This window comes from Alternaria infectoria, assembly GCF_024043175.1.
Source record: "Alternaria infectoria strain BMP 0036 chromosome Unknown scaffold_19, whole genome shotgun sequence".
Classification (NCBI taxonomy): domain Eukaryota; kingdom Fungi; phylum Ascomycota; class Dothideomycetes; order Pleosporales; family Pleosporaceae; genus Alternaria; species Alternaria infectoria.
This window is the reverse complement of record NW_026250708.1, coordinates 23,684-49,648: the sequence shown is the minus strand read 5'-3', so window position 1 is coordinate 49,648 and position 25,965 is coordinate 23,684. Positions and strand designations below refer to the sequence as shown.

Here is a 25,965-nt window from a genome sequence, read left to right as displayed (position 1 = left end):
ACAGTTCGCGTGCTTCATGCATGGTGTTGACGACCAATGTATGAGTCGGAGACGGCAGGAGCGAAAGTGGTAATGACGCACACCCCTGTCATGCTCTTTGTCGCGCTAGTCCCCTCAACGCGTCGCGTCGACCAACGCTCCAACGCCGCAACTTATCGATTGCTCCACCCACCCACCATGACGCCCAAGACGCGTTCCAGCAACCAAGACGCCGACTACAAGGTCTACTATTCCAAGAAAGTGCCCCAGCAGGTGCGCTTTCCACACAAGCGCAAGACTGTGCGCCGGCGCTCGACACCTGTACACGATGGGAAGCGGCAAATGGTCTTCCTGCCGGACAAGATGAGGAGGCAGGGTACGCCTGTTGTCGCTGACTCGGATGAGGATAGCGACACGGATATTGAGGAGGATTTGGAAGATGGCGGGGTTTCTATCAAGGCTGAGGTGACTGAGGAAGAAGAGCAGCAGCCTGTGAGGCAGACGAAGCGGAAGGGGAAGAAGCGTAATAGCGACGGGGTGCAGCAGGAAGATGATGGAGAGGACGAACCGGTGCAGCCTACATCTAAACGCCGACGGACGGCAGCCACACCTAACAATCCTCGCCGCTCGAGGCGCGTCGAAGCCGGATCCGACGGCGAGAACGATGCGACAGCCACCAAGACCAATCGCGAGCGCACATTACGGCGACAGTCAACAATGACACAATTGGTAGACGGACGGAAGCCCTTGCCAGAAGACGAAGAGCCTAGCTTTAAGCCCGTAAAACAGAGCTCGCGACTGAGTTGGGGTGGACGTGGCAAAAGCGAAGCAAAGAGCGACAGGAAGCAGCGCACGTTGACGCAGATGATACCTGGCATACGACCACAAGAGACTATGTCGGATGAGGACTTAGACGAGATATTGAGCGATGTCGAGGCAGAAGAGAGGGCTAGTCAGACCTACGGCGATGCTGTTGCGCAGCGTCTGGCGCAACAAGGCTTCTATCGTGTCGAGGGGAATGGCGTTAGAGAGGTCAACAGTGCAGACGAAGGTGGAAACGACATGGAGCAGGACCCAGAGGACGAACACATTAAGAAGGAGTCCACGGCAAACTCGCAAGACACCCCGGAGTTGGTGGTGCAGTCAGTGGAAGACGAGATGGACGAGGACTGCGAAGACAGCTACAAACCCACACAGTTTATCGAAGCGCCTGTCACAAGAACGTCCCGGGCGACTAGACGAGGAAGAGGACCACGAGTGGCAGAGGCGGAAGAAGCTTTCTATGCGCCGCAAGGGCAGGCCAGAACCCGCAAAGCCCGCTTCAGCCTTCTATCGACTCCAGAGAAACGCCGTATTCGCGAGATTCCCTCCTCTCAGTCACCCGCCGACTCGCCACTATCGACCCAAGTCTCTCCACAAAAGCTACACCGCTCTCCTCTCAAGCAGCGCTCGGATAACCCAATCCTTGCACCAGAGACACCTTCGAAACGCAAGCAGGTTACTTTCAAGATGCCTTCGAAGACGCCTATACCACCGCCAACACTGAGGAAGTTCGAGAGTACGATACAAGACTCCGAAGACGAGGATGATGGTATCATAGAAGATGACCTGCCTACTGTTGGACGTCACGGGGGTAGGGATGCGCAAACTTCCTCCGGGCACCGTGAAGCTGCGACTGGGAAAGCCGTTGGCGCTGATACTCAGGCAGTACTTGACAGGATCGATCAGGCATGTGCTGATGCGAACGGAGAAGAAGTCATGGAGGATACGGCATCATCACAAGAATCAGGCAATCTACCCGAGCTTCGAGGTGACCAACAACCTTCTCCCGAACTTGGCGACCCGCAAAAGCAGTCGAGTGGCAGATCGTCTTCTACTGTAGCTGAGTCTGTCGCTGTTAAGCAGGAGCCCGGTCATGACGATGACGACTATGAGGACGACGAAGACGACGACGCAACAATACTGCCCACAGTCCCGTTCAATCCGTCGAATGAAGAGAGACCAATCAAGAGCGAGGCTAAAACGACTAGTGAAGGAGATCTACCTCTGCCAGAAGAGCAGCTCCGCTCCACTCCTCCAGTCATTGAAGACCTCAATCAAGAAACCTGTCCATCCACACCGATGGTCATCAACGACGATTCATCGGAGGAAGAAGAAGAAGCCCCACCAGACCCAACGCCTCCACGATCAAGCAAAGCATGTGTGCCGCAGTCCACCTCGACAGACATCCCCCAGTCAGCAGATTTAAACGGCGGATCCATCCAAGTCCCCCGCTCACCATCACCCGACAACGAAACCCAACAGTCACACTCCAGCAAAGCAGAACAACAACTCCACAACGAATGGTTCTCCTACTCCCAATACATCAACACCCGACCCCCCGACTCCTCAAGCATGCGCGCCGCCCCCGACGCATTCAGCTACAACGACACCCCCCGCCTCCCCCAAAACCAAAACACAGCGCCCCAGTCAACCCAACACCCATCAGGCTACCACCCTTCTCAAGCAACAACCGTAGATGAAATCACGCAGCGCACGCCCCGACGCAAGCGCACACAGCATTTCTCCAGCACGCACACAACACCCCATCGTATCGCTAGTTCTCAGCCGAATATCTCGCCGGGGAAACCGCCGCCGTTGTTTATCCCGAGTAGTTTTCCTAGTCCGGAGAAGGTCGCGGCGGAGGGTGAGGGGTGGAGTAGTCCTATATTTGGGATGACGCAGGCGACGCATGCTGCTGGGGGGTGGAGGAGCAGTCAGTGGGCGAGTTTGGAGGATTTTAGTATTCCGCCGTTGCCGCCGGGGATGGATGGGGATGGGGATGGGGATGATGAGTAGAGGGGTGGTGGGGTTGGTAATGGATGGGATTGAGTTGGATAGTAATGCCATGAGACTCGACGTGGACATGTGTCCTGCGTTCTAATGTCTATAGTTACGCATAAGAACGTACTCGATCACGCAACCCCTACTATGCATCCATTAATCCTGTGCAAAGGTAATCAACATCGTCAGACGATAGTATACTCAAAGCCATCGGACAACCAAACCTGCAGTCCAAAGTCCTACAGATCTAGTCACAAAGCCCGTCTCGGGGATATGCACGGGAAGCGGTCCGGGACAGGACGTTGCAGTGTATCGTGCTGGTTCAAAAATATTGTACCAAAGTCATTGCAATCGGGTTGTCACGAGACGAGCGCGCAGACAAGTATCGTACCTGATGGCATCAGGGTTTATTGGATTTCACAGGGGGGTCGAGCACGTTTGTAGGTGCGGGCAGTGGCGGCCATGTCGCGCCTGCAGGCTGCGCCTTCGCTTCGCTTCGACCACGATTCTGAACTCCAAATCGCCCACTGTCAGCATCAAACATCCATCAGCCATTCGTCAAGTCCCAGAAAGAATAGAGTGCGCCTTTGACTCAGACTGCGGTCTGGTCCTGGTTTGGGCTGGGTCAAGTCCCAGCCATTCGCCAAGGCATGTTTACTGGCTTACTCGATACCAGGTATGTATGCGGTAGACATACTCACGCCGACGCAGTGCGCGCGCTGCTCAGCCCTCAGCTGCAGCTTCGCCCCCGCCACTCCAGATGCCAGCTCTGTACTGGTAGTGTGATAGGTCGGATTCAGTACACAATGCATGTTCAACCGGGGCTTGAAGCCTCAGCCTGGCTGCATGGCGTAGGTATCGATTCCAGCGCTTACTCTTGATTCCGCGCGGTAATGTTCAGATAAAGACTCGCTCCGGCCTTGCGCTAATCCGCCCATCTTTCAGCCCGTCATCAGTTCTGGTCATTCCGATGGATCCTATTAGCGCGGTCTCTATTGCGACGTCTATTGTGACATTTATCGACTTCGCTGTCAAAGTCGTACTCCTCGGCCATGATGTTCATCAGGAAGGCACCACCATCGGCGTTTCTGAGATCAAGCACCGAGCACAGGAACTCAAATCCTGGGTCAATGGCTTGCGTGCACCAATCAGCGGTCGCAAGGACTCACTCAAGGATGAATATGAAGTGCGCCTACACCCAGGTGTGTAATTGGATGGAAAGATAAGATGCTAATTGTTGAAGGCGCTTGACCGCATCATTGCAGGTTGCTCTGAAGTTGGGACGGAAATCATCAAATATCTTGAGGACCTCATCCCAAAAGCGGACAAACGATCTGCATGGAGAAGCTTTCACATTGCGCTTCGTACTATCCTGAAGAAAGAGCAAATCGAAGGGCTGGTCAGCAGGCTTGAAGGCTACCAGCAGGACCTCTCGTTACGCCTTCTTGCCCTGCTCAACGCGAAAACGGATGTACACTCGTCAGAAGTGACTGAGCGTCTTGATAGTCTCGAGACGGCGAGCAAGCGCATCGTGCAGATCTTGACATTCACACAAAGTTCTTCCGCATATTCTACGTCACCTCGTGATCTTACCAGAAACTTCGAGAACAAGAGCGAAGATAACAGAAGAGAGAAAGTCCTCCGCGTTATTCTGGGGCTTGAAGATGGCACTAAACTGTCAGTCGCCGACCAGAACTTCGCACTTGCCGACCAAGAAGACTCGGCCCCTGGCAACTCAATCGAGCGTGTGATCACGTTCAGAGATCAGTCCAACACACAACTCTTGGAAACGGTCTCCAACGAGCGATTCTCGTCGCTTGCGACCAAAGTTTTGGCCGCGCTACATTATCGTGGGCTGCAAAGCAGATTCAGCGATACAGCGATAGCCCATCATGACACGTACGAGTGGATCTTCAAAGCGCCCAAGCAAGACCGTCGCTGGTCAGATTTTGCGGAGTGGCTCGGTAGTGAGAACAGTCTATACTGGATCTCAGGAAAGCCTGGGAGCGGGAAGTCTACGTTGATGAAGTATATCTGTTCACATCCTCAAACGGTTCAGCTCCTTGATTCGTGGAGGGATGGCCTTACGTTGCTGCAGGCCCGGTTCTTCTTCTGGGCGGCTGGACACACCCTGCAATCATCGCATGAAGGCTTATTGCGAGGCCTGCTGTACACGCTTCTTGCGCAATGTCCACGGCTTGTACCGTCCGTCTTTCCCGAAATCTGCACGGAGATTGTTGCTGGACGTGAGCTGGATCTCTCTTGGACGTCTTCAGAGCTTATGGAAGCTCTTCATCTGCTTGTTGAAAACTCCAGAGGCCTCAAAATCTGCCTCTTCATTGATGGTCTGGATGAGTACGCTGGAGATCACGGTGGTCTAATTCGCGTTCTTGAAACGCTGTCTTCCTATGATAACATGAAGCTGGTGCTGTCTAGCCGACCTCTAGCAGAGTTCAATGACGCCTTCACCGATATGCCTCAGCTTCGATTACAAGACCTGACGTATCAAGACATGATAAACTTCGTTTCTGATAGGCTGGATAACTCTCGGGGCTTAAGAGAAGTGGAAGAGTTGAATCCAGAGCTTCGTTTGACCTTGGTACGCGGCCTCTGCGACAAGTCAGCCGGCGCTTTTCTCTGGGTAGTCTTAGCGCTTCGTTCGATTCTAGAAGGACTACATAATGGGGAGACGACATCTACGTTGCAACGTAAACTCGACTCGCTCCCCCCAGACCTTCACGAGATGTATAAGCACATGTTCAAATCGCTTGACCCAGCGATACAAAAGGGTACGGCTCGGATGATTCTCATAACGCTGAGAAGCAGAGAAGTGCCATATTACGGTCCGATAAGCCTTCTTCAGCTAGCTCTAGCCGACAACGAGGACACTACTGCTGAAAAGGCGATCTCCGAGGAAGTGCGGATCATGTCGCCAGGCAAGCGACGATCGCTATGCTTGTGGATGAAGCGAAGGATCGATGGCCATAAGAAAGGCTTGCTTGAAGTCAAAGGCCAAGACAATATCGTTGAGCGAGGCTCGTCTTCTATTGACGCATGGGTCGGGTTCTACCACAAGACTGCTATTGACTTCTTCCGCTCTGATGAGACATGGAACCTATTGAAGACCCAAGCTGGCTCTGACTTCAACATCGACCTTACTCTGCTCGTTTCAAGTCTTCTGGAGATGAAGGTATCGCCTTCGGAAACTGCATTTGTAGCCGAAACCAGCCGTTCTGTCGCGAACTTGCGGCAAGGACTTTTGTTCGCTGGCTTCCTGGAGGGAAGTAGCCTTCGTCCCTACACGGCGTTATTAGACGATATGGAACAAACAATGAGATTCCACTGGGCAAAGTCAACAATGTCCAAGACATTCGAACACTTTGCCAAACAGCAGGTCGAAAGACGGATATTCGTACGTGGTTCTGCCACGAGTTACGATATCCAGCGGTATCCTTCTTTCTGGAGTCTTGCCATGGAGAATGGATGTTTTCTCTATGTTGCCGACAAAGCCTCGCGGGAAGAATCCGTCACAGCCCAACAACGAACTTCGCTGACCTGTACACTCCTGCGGTACTACATGGTAGGGGAACTTATGCTGGACCGCCCTTCGCGCACGAAAGCAGTTACTGCGATTCTCCAAATTCTTGCTACGGATGCCGAAGCTCTCACACGCATGGATGTATACCGTTGCTGGGACACATTCGCCATGGACTTGTTCACAGCTGGGAACGATTTAGCGTACCGATCCGAGAACGCGAACAACACGATGGATCTATGCCTCGCATTCCTTAATGATCGCGAACTCCGACAACATCCTAAAATGACTGCTTCGGGTGTCCGACGTTCGCTCCGAGAATTCCAATCTAGAGTCATAGCCGTAAATTCATCCGGCGCAAAGAGCGATAGCACACAGCAAGATCTGGACGAGTTCAACACGAAGTATGACAAGGCTCTAACTATGCTCGCAACGGAATGGACGATAGACAGCAGCAGAGCTTGGGAGTGGCCTGAGCCCGTGCCCATTCTCATCCTGTTCCTCCTGTTGTTGCTTGTCCTAAGTTACAACCTATTATTCTTCGGTTCGCTCGGTGGCCCGAGCACAACTCGAGACCATTAGGGTCTCTGGCCGACGGCGAAGCTTCTATACTCTCTGCTTTGACTCATATCTGTGTGCGAAAATATTGAACTCATCTTCCATTCAATCCCATGTCACTGCGATTACCCGTACGATGACCCATGGACGATGCGCAGCGGGCTACTCACGACTTCCACAATACGAACGACATACATGATGCCGGAATCCCCCAATCAGATAATGGAGACGAGAATTCAACGGTGAAGGTATCTAGCCGCAAGATCTTGCAGCGGCGACAACGCGCTTCAACTCAAGCCTCTAAATCGGATTCGCACTAGTTTTAATATACATCTATGGTACTACAAGATGCTATTTAACCAGTGACAAGATTGATATCTCTGCGATCATCTCGTAATTTAAAACGAATAACCCAATGGCGAATAAAACTATCCCTGACGACATGAAGAAAGACTGCTGCACAAGGTTAATAAACACAATATCCAAGAGCGATCAAGTTGCAGTCAAAGGGTATACATGCATGATGCAACCCTATTTCATGAAAACCCCATAATACCATGCTATGCAAATCTATCAACTTCCCTTCCCCTAACCGCGCACCATTCATCCTCCTTCCCACAACAACCCCCTTCCCCAACCTGCCAACCCTCTAGCTCAAATCAAACCCAGCGCCCGAGAAAACGCTATACAGCAACTTCTCCTTCAGCGTCGTCTCATCCTCATACATCGGCAACTTCAGCAAATTAACACACGTACTCGTACTAGGCAACCTATCCTGATCCCTCCCCGCATCCCTAATACTAAACCTCGGATTCAGCGTCCCAAACCCCAGCAGCGGGGCGCGCGGCGTGCTAGTCACAAACTTCAGCACCGCACGGCGCTCATCATCGGTCATCTCCTTCATGACCTTCCACAGGAGCTGGATAGTCGGGTGCTCTTGTCCGTCGTCGCCGATGACGTACGTGCCGCCGTAGATGGTGTTGCGGCGCAGGTCTTCGACGTCAATGGACGTACGGGTACCGGAGATGAGGGTCTGGAGTTCGGATTGGTTGAACATGGAGAGCCAGGAGGGTTGGATCATGGTGGCGAGGCCGCGGAGGAACGCCGTGGTTTGGGCGTAGGGTTGGTTTTGCAGGCGGTGACGCGCCATGTAACTAATGTACACAAGCCTGTTCTGGTTGGTGACGGGGGTGTTTGAGCCGTCGGGTTTGAGGTCCTTGGTTATGGCTTTTGTTTTCTTGGGCGAGGTCGTGTGGTCGACGATGACGGTGTCGGTGACGGTGAAGTTGAGCGAGAAGTCTTCGACGTCGCCAGGGTAGGTCTTGAGCTTGTGTAGGCCTTGGTATAGCTCTTCGTCTAGGTCGCGGAGGTCGTTGAGCGTGGGGCGGTAGCCGGATTCGTTGGGCGCGGAGCCCGTGCCGCCGGTTAGTGCCCATTTGCGTAGGAAGAAGGGTGCGAAGTTGACGTCGACTAGGATACCTTCGTACAGACATTTGCCGATGATGCGTCCCAGGAACTCGTAGCGTTGAAGCAGCTCAGTGATTTGGGCACGGTACTCTTGTGAACCCTCCCGTACGCCAGCTTGCCGGAGAGCCTCTTTGTGCTCTTCGACTGCCGCGGGGTTGGGATATAGAAGATGTTGGTCGTTCTCAACAAACATGTCGATGTATTCAGTCGGCATGAATGCTCGGCTGGTAACGCTGGTCAGGAACTCCTTCGTAACACCACCACCATCAATACCAGCTTCAGGGGCGCCAAACTGATCCATGAAGGTGATTTGGATTGGTTCCTTCAAGCCCTGACCTAGTTCATAGAATTGCTCGAAAGCATCATCGAACTCGTTCTCTCTCCTGATCCGTGCCGTATGTTTCTCGAGTTGGCTGCGTGCGTTAGGCTGCTGCATGGTCCGGAACCGCCAGAACTCAGGATCCGCAGATCCCCGTCGCTTGATCATATCTAGTTTAACAAACTCGCGGAAGATCTGAACGCGAGTGGTGAAGGGTATGAAGAACGGCATGTTCTGCAGGATTTCGAGACGAGGTGCTACGGCTTGCAGGTACCGTCTCCGCGAAGCCTTGCGCTGCTGCCGTTGTAGTTTCTCCAAGCGTCGTTGTGTCTGGGTGCGACTCGTGCCGATGAGTTGTGGTGTGTCGTCGAATTCCTCTTCTTCCAGGTCGTCGAGATCTTCCGCGTCTTCCTCTTGGATCTTGTGGCGCGACTCTTCCTCCTCAACTACAGCCGGAATGAACCCCGTCATGTCAAAGCGCGAGACCATGAGCCAGTGGTCTGAAGGCAGGAACTTGCGTCGAGAGTCGCGCTCGTATACCATACGAAGTAGTCCAGTAACCAGCCCTTTCACGTAGTCTATCCTCAAGCCTGCGACACCACCTATTGATGGCTCAGCATGCTCTTTCTGGGCTTGATTATCCATGACGCCAGGGTTGAAGTAGCTAAGACTTCTGTTGTTGCCTCCCATATCCTCTTCCGACGTTGTAATGTCCACTGCGTTGAAGTAAAGGGTGAAGCCTAAATTCTTCAGAAAAGTAGTCAAATCCTTCACCTCGCTTAGAGGTAAGCCACTGTCGCGGATCTGGCCCGAATAGATGTCTTTCTGCCCCGAGGTGAAGAACTCCTCGTCGTCGGTGACTTTAAGCACAAAGGTATATAGTTCGAGGAATACCAGAATGACCCGCCATTCGTCGGTGGTGATTGCGTCGCGATCAACTTGTTGTTGTGCTGGCTGCCAGAAGCCATGCTGCGTTAGCCCGGACGTCCCTGGGCGGTCAGAGTTGTTCAGATTTGAAGATTTCGGCTTCAAGAGTCCGATAGCTGCCCTTGAGTCCCGGAAGATGGTGGTAAAGACCGATGATCGTTTTGATGCTTCCCAGAAGTATCTGATCGCTGGAAGCTTCCTTGCGCTCTTTCCAGACGCCTCTGATGGGCCGATGTAGAGCCACATTCGTATCTCGTCTCCGCGACGAGGGAAGAAGCGAAGTAATGCAAGCGCGTAGTTTGCAAGCTGCCGGGCTTCTTCGACCTTCTCATCATCTGAAGCTTCCGCTGACTGTGATGATCCGGCCAAAAGACTGCCAATACCTTCCTGATGTACCAGGGAGCGGACTTGCTCTTTCAAGAAATTCGACACAGCGCTGGAGTCTTGTTCGGCACCATCGTCTTCGGAAAGCTCGGCGATTGGATGATCGTCATCTACAATGTTGATTGGTAGGGAGTTCAACAGGACCGATACAACGGCTACAAAGTCCTTGTGAACCGCGTAGGCTTCGGGAGTGTCGAAGTTGTGGGCGTAGCGGTGGAAGTAGATGAAGTTCCCCAGTAATCGCAGTCTACTTGATGTGTTCTTCAGCTCGGATTTGCTTTGCAGTCCTGCCCTCTTGGAAAGTGTCGCCAATGCGTTTGCGAGTAGTTTATAGTTGATGGCGTCAGCGAGCGAGTCGCGGAACTTTTGTAATGGTGGTGACGTTGAGTCCGAGCCTAACAGTGGGAGGGTCAGGAAGTGTATACCGAAAGCCTCATAAGCATTCAGTGTATAGCCAGTCACCCGCGTCATCGGCGAGAGGGCTGCCCTGACTATGGTGTCACTTATCTCCGATCCTTCGCTCTGCGTTTCAAGTGTTGGGGTGAAGGTGGCCACGACGCGTGCAAGAGTGCGGTAGTAATGCTCGGCATTCTGGGACGTTTCGGCAGGTATCTGGTCGGCGAGGAACTGTAAAACGGCGAGAGAAGCCCCAACCTGATTCCATTGCATCGGCGCGTGCTTCTGAAGCTGCCGCTCTATGGCCACGAGTAGGATGCGCTCCAGCCTTAGATATGCCCACGGCCACGGCCCGCTGGATGTGATGCCCAACTTCTTGACTGTCTCCATCTGGCGCGACGCGTAGTGCTGTATCCGTCGTAGGTCGTCATCGCTCCGTGAGGAAGCGAATCGAAGCAGCCGTTGTAGTTGGGCAAGAGCCTCCTCCTCCGAGCCATATGTCGCCGTCCTCGAAGAGCCATTCGCCTCTTCTACCCGGTCCCATGCGCCCCGTAGCTCGTCAGCCACATCTCTCCTGGCAGAGTGGCCCCGCCATACTTTCTGTATCCGCTTGGCCGCATTGAGCGTGTCTCGTTCCCGCTGCCGTTGCGCTCGCTCTTGCTGTGCGCGGTCGAGGGCGGCCTGTGAACCGGCGCCGGAGCCAGGAGGGCCGAAGGGATTCGTCTTCTTGCCGCCGAGGTTGACTTGGCGCGCCTTTCGCGTGTTGCCGGTGAAGCTCGTGAACATGGTGGCGGGGCGTTGAAGAGGCCAGTGCGAGACGTCGAATCGGTGTATGTGTAGGGTAAATGTGTTTAGATAGGTTCTGATGCTCTCGGTGTTCGGTAGGTCTGCAGGGGAAGTATTAGATTAGGTGTGAATATGTCGCTGTATAACGGTGATAGTGAAAGCACACGGCACCAGCCAAGGCAGCGATCAGTTGGGGGCGATGTGGAGGTGTGCCCATCCGTAGGGAAAGAGGTGCACTCGGCGTCGTGATTCGAATATAGAAGGCGCAGGCTACGTAAGGCCTTCGACCGGGTTCTGCGTGTCTCGGGCGGCGATGGTCGTGGTAATGGAGACAACCATACAGTGGTCGACATCGCCGCAACCTCCGAGAGTCCGTGCACTCTGGTGCCGTCATCGCGCTTTGAAATCGCGACGCGCCCACTCTTCACCATCACCAACACCAACACAATGTCACGATTCATGCGTAAACGAAACTTACTCTAACCAACGCGCAAAACCCCACACAATGCTGAGAGAGCTCCATAATCGGTTGTCCAGTCACAATTTTCGGCTAATTCGCTTGCTATACTCTACCATCCTCTAGACGCGTGCACCCTAATACTCATAGCCACGATACGCAGTCGGCAGCAACTCTACTCCAGCCTCTCCATCCATCCCGTCACTCCTCTTCTTCGCGTCTTTCTTCTCCCTCTCCATCGCCTCGGTAAGCACGTTCATGATAACCGTAATAAGCACGCCCATCGCAATCAACTGCCCCGAGTCCCACACTATCATCTCCGTATTCGGATCCTCCATCCATCCTGAACCAGCCACCCACTCGCGCATTGTGTACACGCGGAACCAGCAAAACACCGACGTCACGATGGGCGTGAGCAACACCAGAATCCAGTAGATCAAGGTAACAAATGCGCGCTTCTCCGTCCAGACTTTCGGTGCGCGGTCCTTGGATTCCGCAAAACGGATGGGGACTGAGATGTGGGCGGCGAGGAAAGCGACGCCGAGGACGATGTACATGAATCTTTCGGGTGGCCAGGCTGTTGCGTTTCCGAAACCAAGATTGGCTTTGTTCTGACGCGCTTGCTCTTCTGCTGCCGATCGCAGGTCCATTTCTAGCATACATGCTACTGGGAGCAGGATAGCGCTGTCTCTGCTCGAATGCTTGAGTGCGCCATACGGAGCATAGTTGGCTTCCCTGAAGATGGTCAATCCGACACCGATGAAGGCTCCGACGGAAAGCAACAGTCGAAAAGCGGCTGCAAGGGGGTTTCGCCAGTACGTCCGTACCAACGCGATGGAGAAGGTGAGAACAGACAGCGCGATCATCATTTGACTGACGGCGACTGTGAAATGATAGCTTGTTAGCTTACACTTGCTTCGGCCAGCGAAACCGAGAAGGAAAGCTCCGACGAAGATGGTCTGGGTGTCTGCCACACCCAAGACGAATGTTCGGCCAGCTGCGCGCACTCTGTCTTTCCATGTCGGATCCGCGTTCGGATTCTCGGGAGTCTTCTTGTTGGGTTTGTCTCTGAGGCTCGCGAAGGCGCTGCCGAATTGACTATGTGCGTTGATGGTCAGTCTCGTTCGACAGTTTACACTTGGATATATTTACGAGACATCTGCCCTGGACCAAATTTCGATAACGACAAAGATGAGGGATATCGCGACAACAGCGAAGAACAGTACCATCGCGATCCAGATCTAGCAATGTTAGCTCGCGTACAATGTCTGCAATCTGCCACCTTGACTTACTCCAATGCCCGCTATACCAGGCTGCGGCACCATTCTTCCCCTCGTAACATTGCCAATCGAGACCAGGTCATGATCCGCACCAAACGTTAGGCTACAAGCCTGAGCAAGGTCTACATCCTCAGCCTTGCAGGCCTCCACCACGTTGAACTGAAACCCACTTCCGCTTTCGCCTCTCAAGAAACCAAAGCTGTTGCCCATTTCGGCAGATTCGAATTACAGCAAGGCTATGCCAATATAGATTAGGCCATCGCAACATCTGGCAACAGCAAAGCTTTTAACATGATAGACCAGGCCACGAGGCTGAATATGGGGGGCCGGAAGATGCCGCCAAGCCCGTGAACACGAGAGGCCTTCACGACTGGACACTGAGCTTCGAAAGCTGAACTCCCGCCTCCAAGTTCCTCGAACATGATTGGGAGCCACACCCATCGAGGACATCAAATGCGCCTCCAGCGGCAAACACCTCAAGGCTCCGCGCAATATCGCCACCACTTGCACTGTATGAGACCAGGCTGAACCCCAGCCTCACACCACCACCTCCGCCCTACCCCCAAAACTCCTTCAAATCCTCAGCCCTCCACTTCGTACTCCACCCCGAAAGTCTCTCAATCTTCTCCAGCAGCTGTAAAATCGCTTTCTGCTCACTCTCATGGCTCATCCACTGTCCCGCAATCCACAGCGGCTGAATCGCATTCGTCCACGCAGCATGATCATCATTGCTGATCGAGATTCCACAAATCTGTCTTGCGTGCCAGAAGATTGAGTTGGGTTTAGGTGTAACGGTGGTGTTGGGAGGTTTGTGGCGGAGGAGAAGGATGCAGGCGGTGTGGTGGAGTTGGTTGCCGGACATGGCGGCGGGGTTGCTGTAGAGGAGACGAGGGAAGGGGGAGGTGGGTGGGGTGAAGGAGGAGATTGGGAGCATTTCTGCGGGGCGCGTGGTGTACCATGCGGATATGTGATGCCAGAGTTGAGTCCAGCGAGCGGTGTATGCGGTGTCTGTGTCTGTGGACAAGCGTGGTGTAGCGCCCACGCGACCGGCTAGGTTGGAATGGAAAGACAGTAAGTCGAGGATTCGGGCAATGAGATACACGGATTCGCATGCGTAGACGTTGTAGTCGCCCACAGAACGGAAACGGTCCACGTCGGCATCCAGACCCATTCCTGAAGAAGCCCAGTGCTCAACCGGTATGAGCGTTTTAGACGACGCGATAAGCCCGCCGCAGACGTCCATGCGAGCAAAGCACCAAAACAGTGCTTGATCCACACCACCGCTGAACCCATTGATACCCACAGCTTCCAGCAGGTGCGCGCATCCATCTAGATGCTGATGCCACGCTTTCGCCGAGCTACTCAGCATCTCGAGTACACATAGCACGACGCATGATGCTATGACCGGTGTGCTGCGGGTGTGTAGTTGCGGTAGCACGAGTTGAATGGCGGTTTGGTAGAGAGCTAGACTGCGTGAGGTATGTTTACTGTTGTTCTTCCGCTCTATTTGGCGTGCCGAGAGCGCAAGCATCGAGTACCGCAAGTGGTCGTGTGAGCGCGCCATGATGGGTAGGGTGCGTTGGAAATGGCGCTCTGGGTCGAATTTATCGATCCAGGGGGCTACTTCATCGAGCCAGTTTTTCCAGAGTTCGAAGTCTTCTTCTGGAGATAGCTGAGGAGTTGAGATGTTTGCAGTCTCAGGCTCATTGATAGGTGTGGCGTCGAGAGACGTTCCCACAATGTGCCTCGCTGCATCTGCATCCGATCCGTAATTCTCTTGCACCCCTCCCCAGCCCAGTCCAATACGCGCAGCATCCGGTGTAACCTCCCTCGTCGGCACATTAGATCTCACTTCCTGCATCAAATGGCTCCGAAACGTGGAATGCGCATCGAGATACGCTGAGCCTGGTAGGAAGACGCTGTCGTCTAGATACGTAGTCGTGCCGGGACTGTGCCACATGGATTCGATATCTCCCGTCGTGGGTAAAGACACATACTGGGTCGACTGGAGCGTATCCAAAGTACTTTCTGTAGCCGAGAAAGGCGTGTTCTGCTGCCAATACGGGTGAGCATGATGCGATGGTACCTGCTCGTTGTCGGCTGTAGCTGGCGATATGTTGCCAGAAGTCGGAGTCTGCCGATCGTCAAATTGATCTGCTGTATCAAGATCGTCCACTACTGGATCGTAATGCTGATAGTCGCGTATAACCTCCTCCGTCACATCCTTGATCCTAAACCGTGCAGGCGGTCGCCCTGGCACGCGATGCGCTTCCTCAGGCCCGACACCTAAAGCGTTCTCGGCCCGGAAGGTGAGGCGAGAAGCCCAGTTGCATTTTTCGTTCCTGCTGCTGCAGCGACCGCATGTGGGTTTGTTCTCGTCGCATTTGCGTCTTTTGAGCTTGCAGTTTGTGCAGCTGGAAGACGTGCGTCAGCAAGATGTGGTTGTTGTGGTGTGCTTTTGATTGGACTAACCCGTGCCGCGTTCTTGCTCTTTTGGTACCGCGTCTTACCACACCGTCATCATTTGCCATTGGATGGGATTGGAAAGGGTCGCGAGGTGATGGGTGGAAAGAGCCCGGGCCTGCCGGTCATGATCAAAGAACGTTGATCACCTGCGTGGTTGTACGTTTTCATGATGCAGATCAAGCCATCACTAGCGGAAGGTACGATGTGGAGACCCCGCATCTTAGCTGCATCGCGCGCAGCACAGTGATGGATGGAGCTGCTATTGAGGCAGCATTTACGGATCATCACGGTGAATCAAAGAATATTTTATACGCGAACACAGCGACTTCATCGTCTATTTGACCACCAGTACGCATGGGGTTGCGCAAAGAACTACGTATCTTTATGACATCGCGGTCGGCTTACGAAAAACTTGAGATATTGTTGCACGCATCTACTAGCTTCGTCTGACTCCTTCCAGCAAACCCATAATGTCAATCGACTGTTGCGGCACAGTACGGGCAATGGTGATCGCACATGCCGCGTTTCTCCGACTCGTTCCAGTGCGTCCAGATACCATGGAGCAGGACAGCTAAAAAGACATACCACACAATCTTCTTCGCGAAGTTTTGCGTTTCCAGACTACAGCGTAGTTGATGCGCTTTGACTCTTTCGAAAGCTTCGAAGTTGTAATCGTATTTGACAAGCGCCCATCTAGGATCGTACTCCTGTTCAAGTACGAAGCCATCTTCCGTCAATTTTCTTAAATCTCCTTCTTCTTTCCCAGGCGTCCCCGGTGGAGTTATCAGCCTCCATGGGTCAACAGGTCTCGGGGTGCCTGAGTCGTTGTCCCTCCAATGAGCTTGATCCTTCCATGCTTCTTGTTCGACAATCATCAGCTCTGAGTTAGAGGGGATAGTTGTGCGAAGGCGGTCGGACCATTCTGGTCCGAAGTCTCTTTCGAGAGTTGACGGGGTCGGTTGCGATGAGTATTTCATGGTTGAATGGCGTGGGATAGAGAGAGACGTTTGTCGCAGGTCTCGCTCACTTGGATGAGTTACATATTCGAGTTACGTAGGAATTGTCTGCAGTCAGAATGAATTTTTTGTGAAAGCCAATGCCCGTACTGAGCGACCATGTTGATCAAGACATTCACCCTTCAGTGGTTAGTCGCTCCACACGTTGCGCTGTGTGGAATTGCTAGATCGGATCAGATGCGCACATCGCGACTTGTGGGAATGTTGAGTCTGAACACAATAGTGCTGCGAACGAGTCGCCGAGGCGCATTGATGAGGTCTTGATGGTCGCACATCAACACCGTGGAAATGAAGGTTGACTTGTCGCAGTGAACCCCGCGCTCGGCAGACCTTCCTCCCTCGCTGGTGGGGTGAAAGCAGTGGGGCGGACCCTTCCGACGTCATGTTCGAGCTGGGCGCGCTCCACCAACAATCCGAACAAACGGACCTCTGTCGTCCGAACGCGTCCATAAGAAGGCTGAAGTGGCATCTTGAAGCTCCCAACTCCCTTGATCACACGCCACGAGTCTTATTTAATTGAACTAATCTATCGTCGCGATAATCCAATCAAAATGGCAGGAGACGCAGAAGACCGCGCCGCGCTCGTCAACCGACAGCTCCCAGAGATGACCCTGTCGACAGCCGACAACCCTCTCACAGCACCCAAGCCACCACCAGAGAAATTGTCTACGGCAGAGAGAGCGCAGTATAGGTTCCAGGTCAAGGGCAATGCGATCAGTACGTGAACGCCTTTAGGGTAACCTCGCCCTCTTCATCCCCATCCACACACCGCACACCACACACCAAGACCATCTTGCTAACCACCACTATAGTCACCGGTGGCGCCGGCACCCTCGCCCTCGAAGCCGCAGCCGCCCTCCTCGAACACGGCGCCACGGGCCTCGCCCTCTGGGACATGAACCCCGACCAAGCCTTCGAAAGCGTCAAGAAACTGCACTCCAAGTTCCCTCACGCACGCATTATAACCGAAGCCGTCGACGTCCGCGACGAGAAAGCCATTGCTTCAGCCGTGGAAAGCAGCGTCAAAGTACTCGGTAGCATAGACATGCTCTGCTGTTTCGCCGGCGTGGTAGGCTGCACACACGCGATTGAGATGGCGGCGGATGAATGGCGGCGCACACACGATATCAATCTTACGGGGTCGTTCTTGTGTGCACAGGCTGTTGCGAAGCAGTTTCGTGCGCAGGGGACGGGGGGTAGTGTTACGTTTACGGCGAGTATATCCGCGCATCACACGAATTACCCTCAGCCGCAATGCGCGTATAACTCGTCCAAGACGGCCCTGTTGTCGCTGGCGAAGAGTCTGGCTGCGGAGTGGAGTAGTTACGGCATTAGGGTTAATTGTCTGAGCCCGGGGTATATGGATACGATATTGAATGATGGCGATGGATTGATTAGGGCAAGGAAGAGTTGGAATGACAGGAATCCCATGGGGAGGATGGGGCATCCGTGGGAGTTGACGGGGCCGTTGGTGCTGTTGTGTAGTAATGCGGGGAGGTATATTAATGGGACGGATATCATTGTTGATGGTGGGGCTATGGTGTTTTGAGAACAGACAGGATGTGTAAGAAGAAATGAAGGAGGACGCTTGTCTCGACATGTTAGTACCGCGTGTATACGACCACCAAAGTCGGACAACGCAACGAGTGAAGGTTAACGGGCGCATTTCAAACCGGGAAACGAATGTGAATGCGGTAGTGAACTTCGCGAAGCGACGCATCGGCAGGTTGGATATATCAGCGTGGAAGGCGGATAAGGGTCCACCACGTACCATGGGAAGCAGGTGAAGGCACAATTCACCTCTTTCTATACACACCCTCGCCGCAATAAAAGCAACCACCATACATCCCCAGCCTTCCCTCATTCTAATCTCTCAAAATCTCACTCCAAACCACTTGATCTTACAAAGCTCACATATCCCCCATATCCCACATATTCCGCTACCACCTAGGCAACACACCCTACAATACCTTCTGAGTTCTAAACCTCAATGGACAGCAACGGCCCAGGCTCCCCGCGAGCAATCGCAAACTTCATCATCACCAAGCTCACCGACGCCACGATTTACGTGCAGGATCTTATCGAGGCACGGGCGGAAGACGAGCGGCGCCGCGAGCGGGAGGAGAACGAGCGGATCTCACGAGAAGCGCGCAGACGCGTGATGGAGTATGGCGATGCGGATGAGTCGTTGATGGGGGATCGGGAGGCGGAGGAGGGGAGAAGGAGGCCGCAGGATTGATTGATGGGATGAGTTGAGGGAGGCGATAGGTTCTGGGTGTGGATGTGGATGGGGATGGGGCGTGGACTTGGGTTGGTGGTGATGGGATGTTGAGTGGAGTGGAGTCGGTACGTGATGGTTGCGAACAACTTGATATACACATGCAGCGATTCACGTACTCCATGGAAGGCGAATAGTTTGATACACTGAATGGCATGAAGATTAACATCGCAATGACATACCTACTCACTGTGCCGTGATACGCGCTAATCATGCCACTACATATCACAGATCGACTCGTCGTTCAAACAGCATACATTTTGCGCATGTACACCTGACCGCGTCACTCTAAATCCCCATCTTCAAACCCCTCCCAAAAAGCCTAACGTACTAAGCCCCACAACCATCCAATCCATCACAGAACATCCCCCGGTACCCAACGCAGTCCAGCACCTAACAGCACTTGTAGAGCCACACATATGGCGACACCAAAAAGGAAAGCCCCGTAAAGACCCACGATCAAGTCCATAGCGGCGATGTCACCGCCTAGACCAAGAAGCGCTTGGTGCGATGCTGTTACTGCCATGCAGCCGTATATTATTGCTGTGGCTTGGGAAAATGTAAGACCGGTGCGGTTGTGTGGAAGATTAGGTGGTTGGAATATTGTTGTTGTGATGGTGCTGAAAGAGAGATGGGTGGTAACGGGCGTGATAGCAAGATCCTGGGGTGCTGGCTGGGGAGCCACGTCGATAGCAGTGATGATGGGCGAGAACGAAAGCTCAATCCGATTGCTAACTGTAGATGGGCGCTTCCCGCGAGTTGGTGTCTTTATGGTGGGCAATAGTCTGACTGGTTGCCGTGACTTCGAAAAGACACTTCGATTCGGAAGTTTTGGCAAAGCCGTGTCTGCATCCGATGAATCAGCAAAGAGCCCTTCCTTACTACGGCGCGGGATATCGACGTCGAAGTAGCTGTCTTTCGGCCTATCTCCACTCCTCGCACTCTGTTCATCAGCGAAGTGCAACTTCGCACGCCCTGTGTCCCCACCCATCGCCTCCCTCGCTTTCACGCGCCCAAGCACATCCCTTACACTCGCCGGATCCACATACCCAAACTCGCTCTCCTCATCCGCAGAAACATTCGACGGCGTCTTAGGAGACACGTACCCCCCACGATGCTTACCAAGACTCCTCCCAGCCCACTTCGACTTCCCATTCGAACTACTTCGCCGCGCAAGACCCCTAGCCAGCTCTACCCTACCCTTCTCAAACTGCACCCGAAGCGCGTTCTCAGCAGGCGATATCTTGCAAGAAGTAGGCGTCTGAGCTGTTGGTGAAAAGCGACCTGGCGTGTTTTCCTCGACATCGAGGGTGGTTATGCCGGTGGGTGTGCAAATCAGTCCTGATGCGACGTCCAAGGAGACGCTTCTGTCCTCGATAGGTGGTTCAGGAAGACCCGCTTCCGCCCATTCACCACGCGGGGTACGCGAAGAGCGCTTTCGTATGCTTGAGATGTGGGGACCGCGCGTGCGACGGGCGTTGTGCGGGACAGATAGAGGTGTACGACCGAATAGTTGGGCGCGGTCGAGATAGCCTGAATGTGTGGAGTTTGAGGGATGGAGGTTGGCTCGCCTGGAGTTTGAAAAGGGGTATGGTGATGGTGATGGCGATGTGCTAACATCACCGTGTCCACGACCGCTCAGAATAGGATCATACGACCGCCGCGAGTATTCTGGTAGTGATGACCCCATAGCCGGTGACGCGTACGTGTCGACAATGCCGGTGATGTTCCGCGATGTCGAAGTTGCAGTCCTATTGTTACGGGAGCTGGCCGTGTTGTAATTCCAAGGCCGAAAAGAAGTACGGGGCTGGAGCCGTAGAAGTGACCGTGAGGAAGTTGAGTTGGCTGCAGTGATTGCCAAAGCACGAAGGTACATGGTGGGTTGTCCTTGTTTCGCGACCTTTGAGAGTACGTGTAGAGAGCACTGGGCTCAGAGGCTCGCCACTGCTCATCTGGCCTTCGCCGGGTGAAGGCTGGTCTTCACTTTGGCGATAGGAGTGAATACATCGCGATCGCGATTACCTGATTAAATTCACGGAGGTTGGGATGTAAGACCTCCAAGGGCGTACCCAGCCGCTACATCTGGACTGGAAGCTGCTTGTATTGATGTGTCTGTTTTCATTCCTCATTCCTTTCTGACTATCATCAATCTACCTCTTTCTGTCCATCATCTCCACATACGGCTCTCACCACAATCCATAGCTCGTTATGGTCAATAGCTCGCTCTATTCGCTAAGCTAAAGTATTCCTAATATTGTACATGACCAATGAAGCGAAACCCTCCAACGAGAGGGAAGAGATCGAACGAACGCCATTCACCTCGTAAATAACGTGCTTTTATGCACATCCATCATTCCCATCCCGCTAACTACGCAGGTATGGGAGCGGGAGGTTCTGGGCCGTCACCACCATCACCCCTTGGTCTTATCGCCGTGGGGAGAGGGTTATCTGGGATTTTGATGGGCGCGTCAGGCAACGCCTTCAGTCGACCAGGAAGGTCCTCGCCCTTGATGACCTTCATGATCTCCTTCTTGTCCAGCGTCTCGTACTGCACAAGCGCATCGGCTAATCTGTCGAGCTCTTTGCGCTTCGACAGCAGCAGCTCCTTCGCATCCTTTCTTGCCTCATCGATCAGCTTTCGCACCTCGTCGTCGATGATTCGCTTGGTCTCGGGTGCGACCATCTCGTAATTGGATTTGTAGTCGACGTTGCCAAGCTTCTCTGAGAAACCGCACTGAGTGACCATCATGTACGCTATCCTCGTTGCATTGGAAATGTCGCTAGAAGCTCCGGTAGATACATTCTCCTCGCCGTATACAAGCTCTTCCGCAATCTTGCCGCCCAGAGAGACCTGCAGTTGGCGTATGTATTGTTTGCGAGTGTGGTGGCCCTCTTCTTCCGGAAGGAAAAAGGTGATACCGGCAGCGTGACCTCTGGGAAGAATAGTCGCCTTGTGCAGATCGTTGAAGCCGGGCTTGTAGAGACCGACGAGCGCATGGCCACCCTCGTGGTAGGCGGTGTGAATCTTGTCCTTGAGCGGAACGGAGCGGCTCTTCCTTTCGGCGCCCATGCTGATTTTGTCCTTGGCCCACTCCAGGTCGTCGAGAGAGACGAACTTTGCCTGAATCTTAGAAGCACGGATAGCTGCCGAGTTGGCAACGTTCTCTAGCTCGGCACCAGAGAATCCGGGGGTGCCACGGGCAATGGTGGAAAGGTCGATATCGGGAGAGAGGCGGATCTTCTGGGTGTGGTACTTGAGGATGGCCAGCCGACCACCCACATCGGGGAGTTCGACCTGAACATGCCGATCGAAACGTCCGGGGCGAAGCAAGGCTTCGTCGAGAGACTCGGGGTGGTTGGTAGCAGCAATGAAGATGACACCACTGCTTTGGTCGAAACCGTCGAGATCGTTGAGAAGCTGGTTGAGGGTCTGGCGGTGGTAGCTGGCGTCGCGCGACCTGCGCTTTCCGCCTATGGCATCAAGTTCGTCAATGAAGACAATGGCAGGTGCCTTGCCTCTAGCAGCAGTGAAGAGTTCACGGACACGCTTGGCTCCGACACCGACATAGACTTCGTCGAATTCGGAACCGGACATGTAGAAGAAGGGAACGCCAGCCTCTCCTGCGCAAGCACGAGCAAGCAGAGTTTTACCAGTACCGGGAGGGCCAACTAGGAGTACACCCTTGGGGAGTCTGCCGCCGAGCTTGTTGTACTTGTCTGGGTTCTTGAGAAAGTCAACGACATCGGTGAGTTCTTCCTTGGCCTCGTCGCAACCGTGGACATCGCTGAAGCGGGTGTTTTGCTGCTCGGGACGGACTTCGGCGTTCTCTTTACCGCCGACGCCCTTCTTGAGGACGCCGCTGGTCTCGACGAAGAGGGTGATGAGGATCAGGGAGACGTAGGCAGCCAGAGCGAAACCGCAGATCCAGCGGACCCACTTGAAGATGACGTTCATCAGAGACTCTTCGACAACGACGTAGACGGGGTCGGCCTTGACGCCAGCGCCGCCCCTGGTCTTGGCGACCTGGGCACCACCAGCGTTTGCGCCAATGGCCTGGGTGATAGCCTGGCGCTGGTTCGCGGTGAGCCCCGAGTGTTCGCCGCCGTCCTGTCCCGTCTTTGCCAAGGCGTTGTTGTACATCTTGTCGATTGTGGAGTTGGTGGCGAAGCGTCCTGTGTTGTACCGGTCGATGATGATCTGGTGGTAGTTGCCGCGCAGAAGAGCCGAGTAGAAGGAAGCCTGAGCGGAGGCGCTCGTAGGGCTGGCATTAGCAGCCTGTTCGAGCCGAGCGAGTTGTTCCTGAGAGGGGCCACCGAAGAGCGAGCGCTGTTGTACGAGGCTGAGTCCGAGCATGCCGGGCTTGGTCAGCTGGCGGAGGTGCGAGAGAGGGCCGTTGCGCGACATGGAAGAGAACTGGCGGGCCCTGAGGGCAGCGACGGGCGATGTCATGGCGAGGGGATTGCATAGTCCGGCGCGTGGTACTGCAGAGTGTTAGTGTTGTACCCCGACTGTGCCTCATTGCAACTAACCTGAACATAAAGACGAAGATGCGGTGGTGAGCTGCCTGACGCCGGCAGCCGTGGGCATGCGGCCCAGGGCGTGCCACGGGGAGCGCAGGACGGTAGACATGGTGGGCGACAGTTGCGACGTGACAGAAGCGACCTTCTATATCTCAGTCAGTAGGGGTTCAATGACGCGATGTCGGAACTCGTGGCAAAACACACCTGGGCAGCGCCGGCCGCGTGGAGGGCCATGGTGAAGAATGCGCAGCGCAGAGGCCGCAAAGACTATGTCTAGTACCCGATGAAAGAAAAGGAATAGGCGCGCGTGGGCGGTGGATTGGGCGTGGCGGCGAGAGGCCACGGAAAGCTAGTCGTCACGTCTATGGAAAGTGGCAGAATGGGCCAGTGCTGAGTTGGATCTAAGTTCCGAGACCCTTGCATCTGTCGTGTGCTTGGCGATACGGCGGAACTCGACCTTGCGCCACCATCTGGGTCAGATTCACCGCCACGGCTCATCGCATAGTCGTCTTGTGGGATATTCTGCATTTGTGTTGTCGCGTCCATTCACGTGCAGCATGCTACAGGAGCGTGTAATGCCTTGACGCGCACTTGGGCTTAGGGCGATTCGCGATGACGTAGGGAAGCAAGGGCAGTCATTGAATCTTGACAACTGTAGGGACTGAGAGGTTCAGATGTCAAGCCGCTTGTGAGGCTTGTAGTGCATCCAGTTCAAGGTTGGAGAAGATGTAGTCCCAGAGTCGCGGCGCACCTCGGCTGGCGGGGTAAAGAGCCTCATAGCTTGTCGCGCTGCACGTCTAGATCATATACATTGTCTCGCGACCCATACTACAGAATCACGACAATGGCATCGCCCAGATGGAAGAAGCTATATGAATATGCAGCATGTGACGTACGCTTACCTTCTCTATACCCAGATTGGTAGCTAAACTCTTGTAGCTCGCCGATGGTCTACTGAAGCTACACGTACCAGGCGCGGGCTTCCTCGCTGATATCAGTACGATGAATTGAAGACATTGTGTCATGTCAGCTATTGACCTCGTCAGGGCCGCTGCTTCATACAGCCAGCATTCCCAAGCCTGAGCTGAAGAAGATCCTCGCGCCTGCGTCGACCTTCCTTATGATTCCGAAAGCGACCAAGTCGTTCCCAAGCCCTCCCAAGATGGCGGACAGCATTCCAGCTTCCAACCTTACCGACTCCAGACCGTACGCAGACTACACCGAGAGCGGCACCATTGTAGTCATCAGCCAGCCTCCAGGGCAGTCGTGCGCGGTCGTCGGCGGTATCATGGCGGCTCGCATGCAGCATCTCGGTGCAGAGGGTATCGTCGTCGACGGTCGGGTGCGGGACATCACTGCGCTGAATCAGACGCAGCTGCCCATTTGGTCCAAAGCGACGTCTGTCATCGGCGCGGGAGCGGAAACCAAGTTTCATGCGCATAATGTGCCCGTGAGAATCGGCGAGACGGTGATCGAAGCCGGCGACATCATCATGATTGACCCTTTCGAAAATGGCGTGGTCGCGGTGCCACAGGGCAAGGTAGACGAACTGCTCGATCTACTGCCGAAGCTGATCGAGGCCGACGAGAGGGTGATTGCGGACGTGGGCCGCGGAGTGAGCGTGGAGGAGGCGTTTAAGAGACATAGAAACTAGTCATATCTCTTCTACAATACAAAACCACATTTTTGAAGCAAGACACGGCGGAAGTGATCGCAAAGTGAAGAGACCACTGAGATCGCTCAGAATTACATGACGCCGCTAACCATTTCGCTGGCCCGTGCACCGCCCATTTTCGCGATCCCGGCATGACACCTCTCGCAGCTCTCATATCCATCGCCCAACACCTCCGCTACCACCCGCACCCCAACTCGAGGACCCCCAATTGCCCCGGAGCCACCACAATGGGTATCACCGACTTCTTCTCCGACGTCTGGGAGACCTTCTCCCACCCCTCGGCCGACGCCGAGGGCCAACCGCCCGTCCAAGGTGGCACCAGCACCCAGACACCCGCCTCTGGCACCGACGAGGAGAGCGGCGACGAGGCCGAGGTCAACAAGCAGGATGCGAAGAAGGGCGGCGACTCGGGCGAGCAGGGACACAAGCCGAGCGGCGATGACGAGGATGAGCCTGAGGAGGAGGAAGAGGACGAGGAGGAGCCCGACCCAAAGGAGAAGCTTGAGCAGGGTGAGTTATCCCGGACTACGAATATGGCAATCCAGCGGCCTTGAGAGATCAATTGCGTGTCTGGGGGGCTTCGGCTTTGGTCGGACGTGTCGATAAGAAGCCCACCGTATCCGACATGGCCCGATACCAGACGCACAGCGCCACCGCAGACGGAACAGTGACTAACCATCTCACCCAGAATGCGCCGAGTCCAAGGAATGCCACGGCCCCAAGCACCACTACGACGAGTGCGCCCAACGGGTAACAGGCCAGATCGAGAACGACGGCAAGGCCAGCGAGGACTGCGTTGAAGAATGTACGTCAGCCCACTTCTCACATCACCAGCAACATCTGACACAACCCCAGTTTTCCACCTCGCCCACTGCGCGTCCCAATGCGCCGCCCCCAAGCTCTTCGCCCAGCTCAAGTAAACAGACCCGACCCCCGCCGATCCTCGTCCTCCTACGAGCGAATACCAATACAATGTTGGCACACGACAAGTAGTAGGAACGTAGCCGTTTCGGAATGGAATGAATGCAAGCATCAAGACATGTCAAATGCGTGGATGACTGTACATATTAGAGTCGTGTTTAGAATATCACTGTACTT

At 54.3% G+C, this 25,965-nt stretch overlaps 8 protein-coding genes across 8 annotated transcripts; 5 read left to right on the top strand and 3 right to left on the bottom strand.

Moving 5' to 3' along the window:
* Positions 1-177: 177 nt before the first annotated feature.
* Positions 178-2,817, top strand: J4E92_008775 (uncharacterized protein; the record flags this gene model as incomplete). The annotated part of the gene is made up of 1 exon (XM_051500126.1): positions 178-2,817. The coding sequence occupies one exon, from the start codon at positions 178-180 to the stop codon at positions 2,815-2,817; it is 2,640 nt and encodes an 879-aa protein (XP_051349514.1).
* Positions 2,818-3,772: 955 nt separating this feature from the next.
* Positions 3,773-6,919, top strand: J4E92_008774 (uncharacterized protein; the record flags this gene model as incomplete). The annotated part of the gene is made up of 2 exons (XM_051500125.1): positions 3,773-3,988; positions 4,046-6,919. 2 exons carry the CDS (start codon positions 3,773-3,775, stop codon positions 6,917-6,919), a joined length of 3,090 nt encoding a protein of 1,029 aa, XP_051349513.1.
* Positions 6,920-7,544: 625 nt separating this feature from the next.
* J4E92_008773 (uncharacterized protein) lies at positions 7,545-11,635 on the bottom strand (the record flags this gene model as incomplete). The annotated part of the gene is made up of 2 exons (XM_051500124.1): positions 7,545-11,275; positions 11,629-11,635. The coding sequence occupies 2 exons, from the start codon at positions 11,633-11,635 to the stop codon at positions 7,545-7,547; spliced, it is 3,738 nt and encodes a 1,245-aa protein (XP_051349512.1).
* Positions 11,636-11,768: 133 nt separating this feature from the next.
* J4E92_008772 (uncharacterized protein) lies at positions 11,769-16,354 on the bottom strand (the record flags this gene model as incomplete). Its single annotated transcript, XM_051500123.1, has 5 exons — positions 11,769-12,729; positions 12,784-12,872; positions 12,924-12,934; positions 13,569-15,325; positions 15,963-16,354. The coding sequence occupies 5 exons, from the start codon at positions 16,352-16,354 to the stop codon at positions 11,769-11,771; spliced, it is 3,210 nt and encodes a 1,069-aa protein (XP_051349511.1).
* Positions 16,355-16,944: 590 nt separating this feature from the next.
* Positions 16,945-18,632, top strand: J4E92_008771 (uncharacterized protein; the record flags this gene model as incomplete). Its single annotated transcript, XM_051500122.1, has 3 exons — positions 16,945-17,110; positions 17,206-17,589; positions 18,403-18,632. 3 exons carry the CDS (start codon positions 16,945-16,947, stop codon positions 18,630-18,632), a joined length of 780 nt encoding a protein of 259 aa, XP_051349510.1.
* A 2,407-nt stretch (positions 18,633-21,039) lies between these two features.
* J4E92_008770 (uncharacterized protein) lies at positions 21,040-23,301 on the bottom strand (the record flags this gene model as incomplete). The annotated part of the gene is made up of 2 exons (XM_051500121.1): positions 21,040-23,153; positions 23,202-23,301. The coding sequence occupies 2 exons, from the start codon at positions 23,299-23,301 to the stop codon at positions 21,040-21,042; spliced, it is 2,214 nt and encodes a 737-aa protein (XP_051349509.1).
* A 735-nt stretch (positions 23,302-24,036) lies between these two features.
* On the top strand, positions 24,037-24,846 carry J4E92_008769 (uncharacterized protein; the record flags this gene model as incomplete). The annotated part of the gene is made up of 3 exons (XM_051500120.1): positions 24,037-24,084; positions 24,132-24,189; positions 24,239-24,846. The coding sequence occupies 3 exons, from the start codon at positions 24,037-24,039 to the stop codon at positions 24,844-24,846; spliced, it is 714 nt and encodes a 237-aa protein (XP_051349508.1).
* Positions 24,847-25,094: 248 nt separating this feature from the next.
* On the top strand, positions 25,095-25,787 carry J4E92_008768 (uncharacterized protein; the record flags this gene model as incomplete). The annotated part of the gene is made up of 3 exons (XM_051500119.1): positions 25,095-25,377; positions 25,556-25,672; positions 25,723-25,787. 3 exons carry the CDS (start codon positions 25,095-25,097, stop codon positions 25,785-25,787), a joined length of 465 nt encoding a protein of 154 aa, XP_051349507.1.
* Between the last annotated feature and the right edge of the window lie 178 nt (positions 25,788-25,965).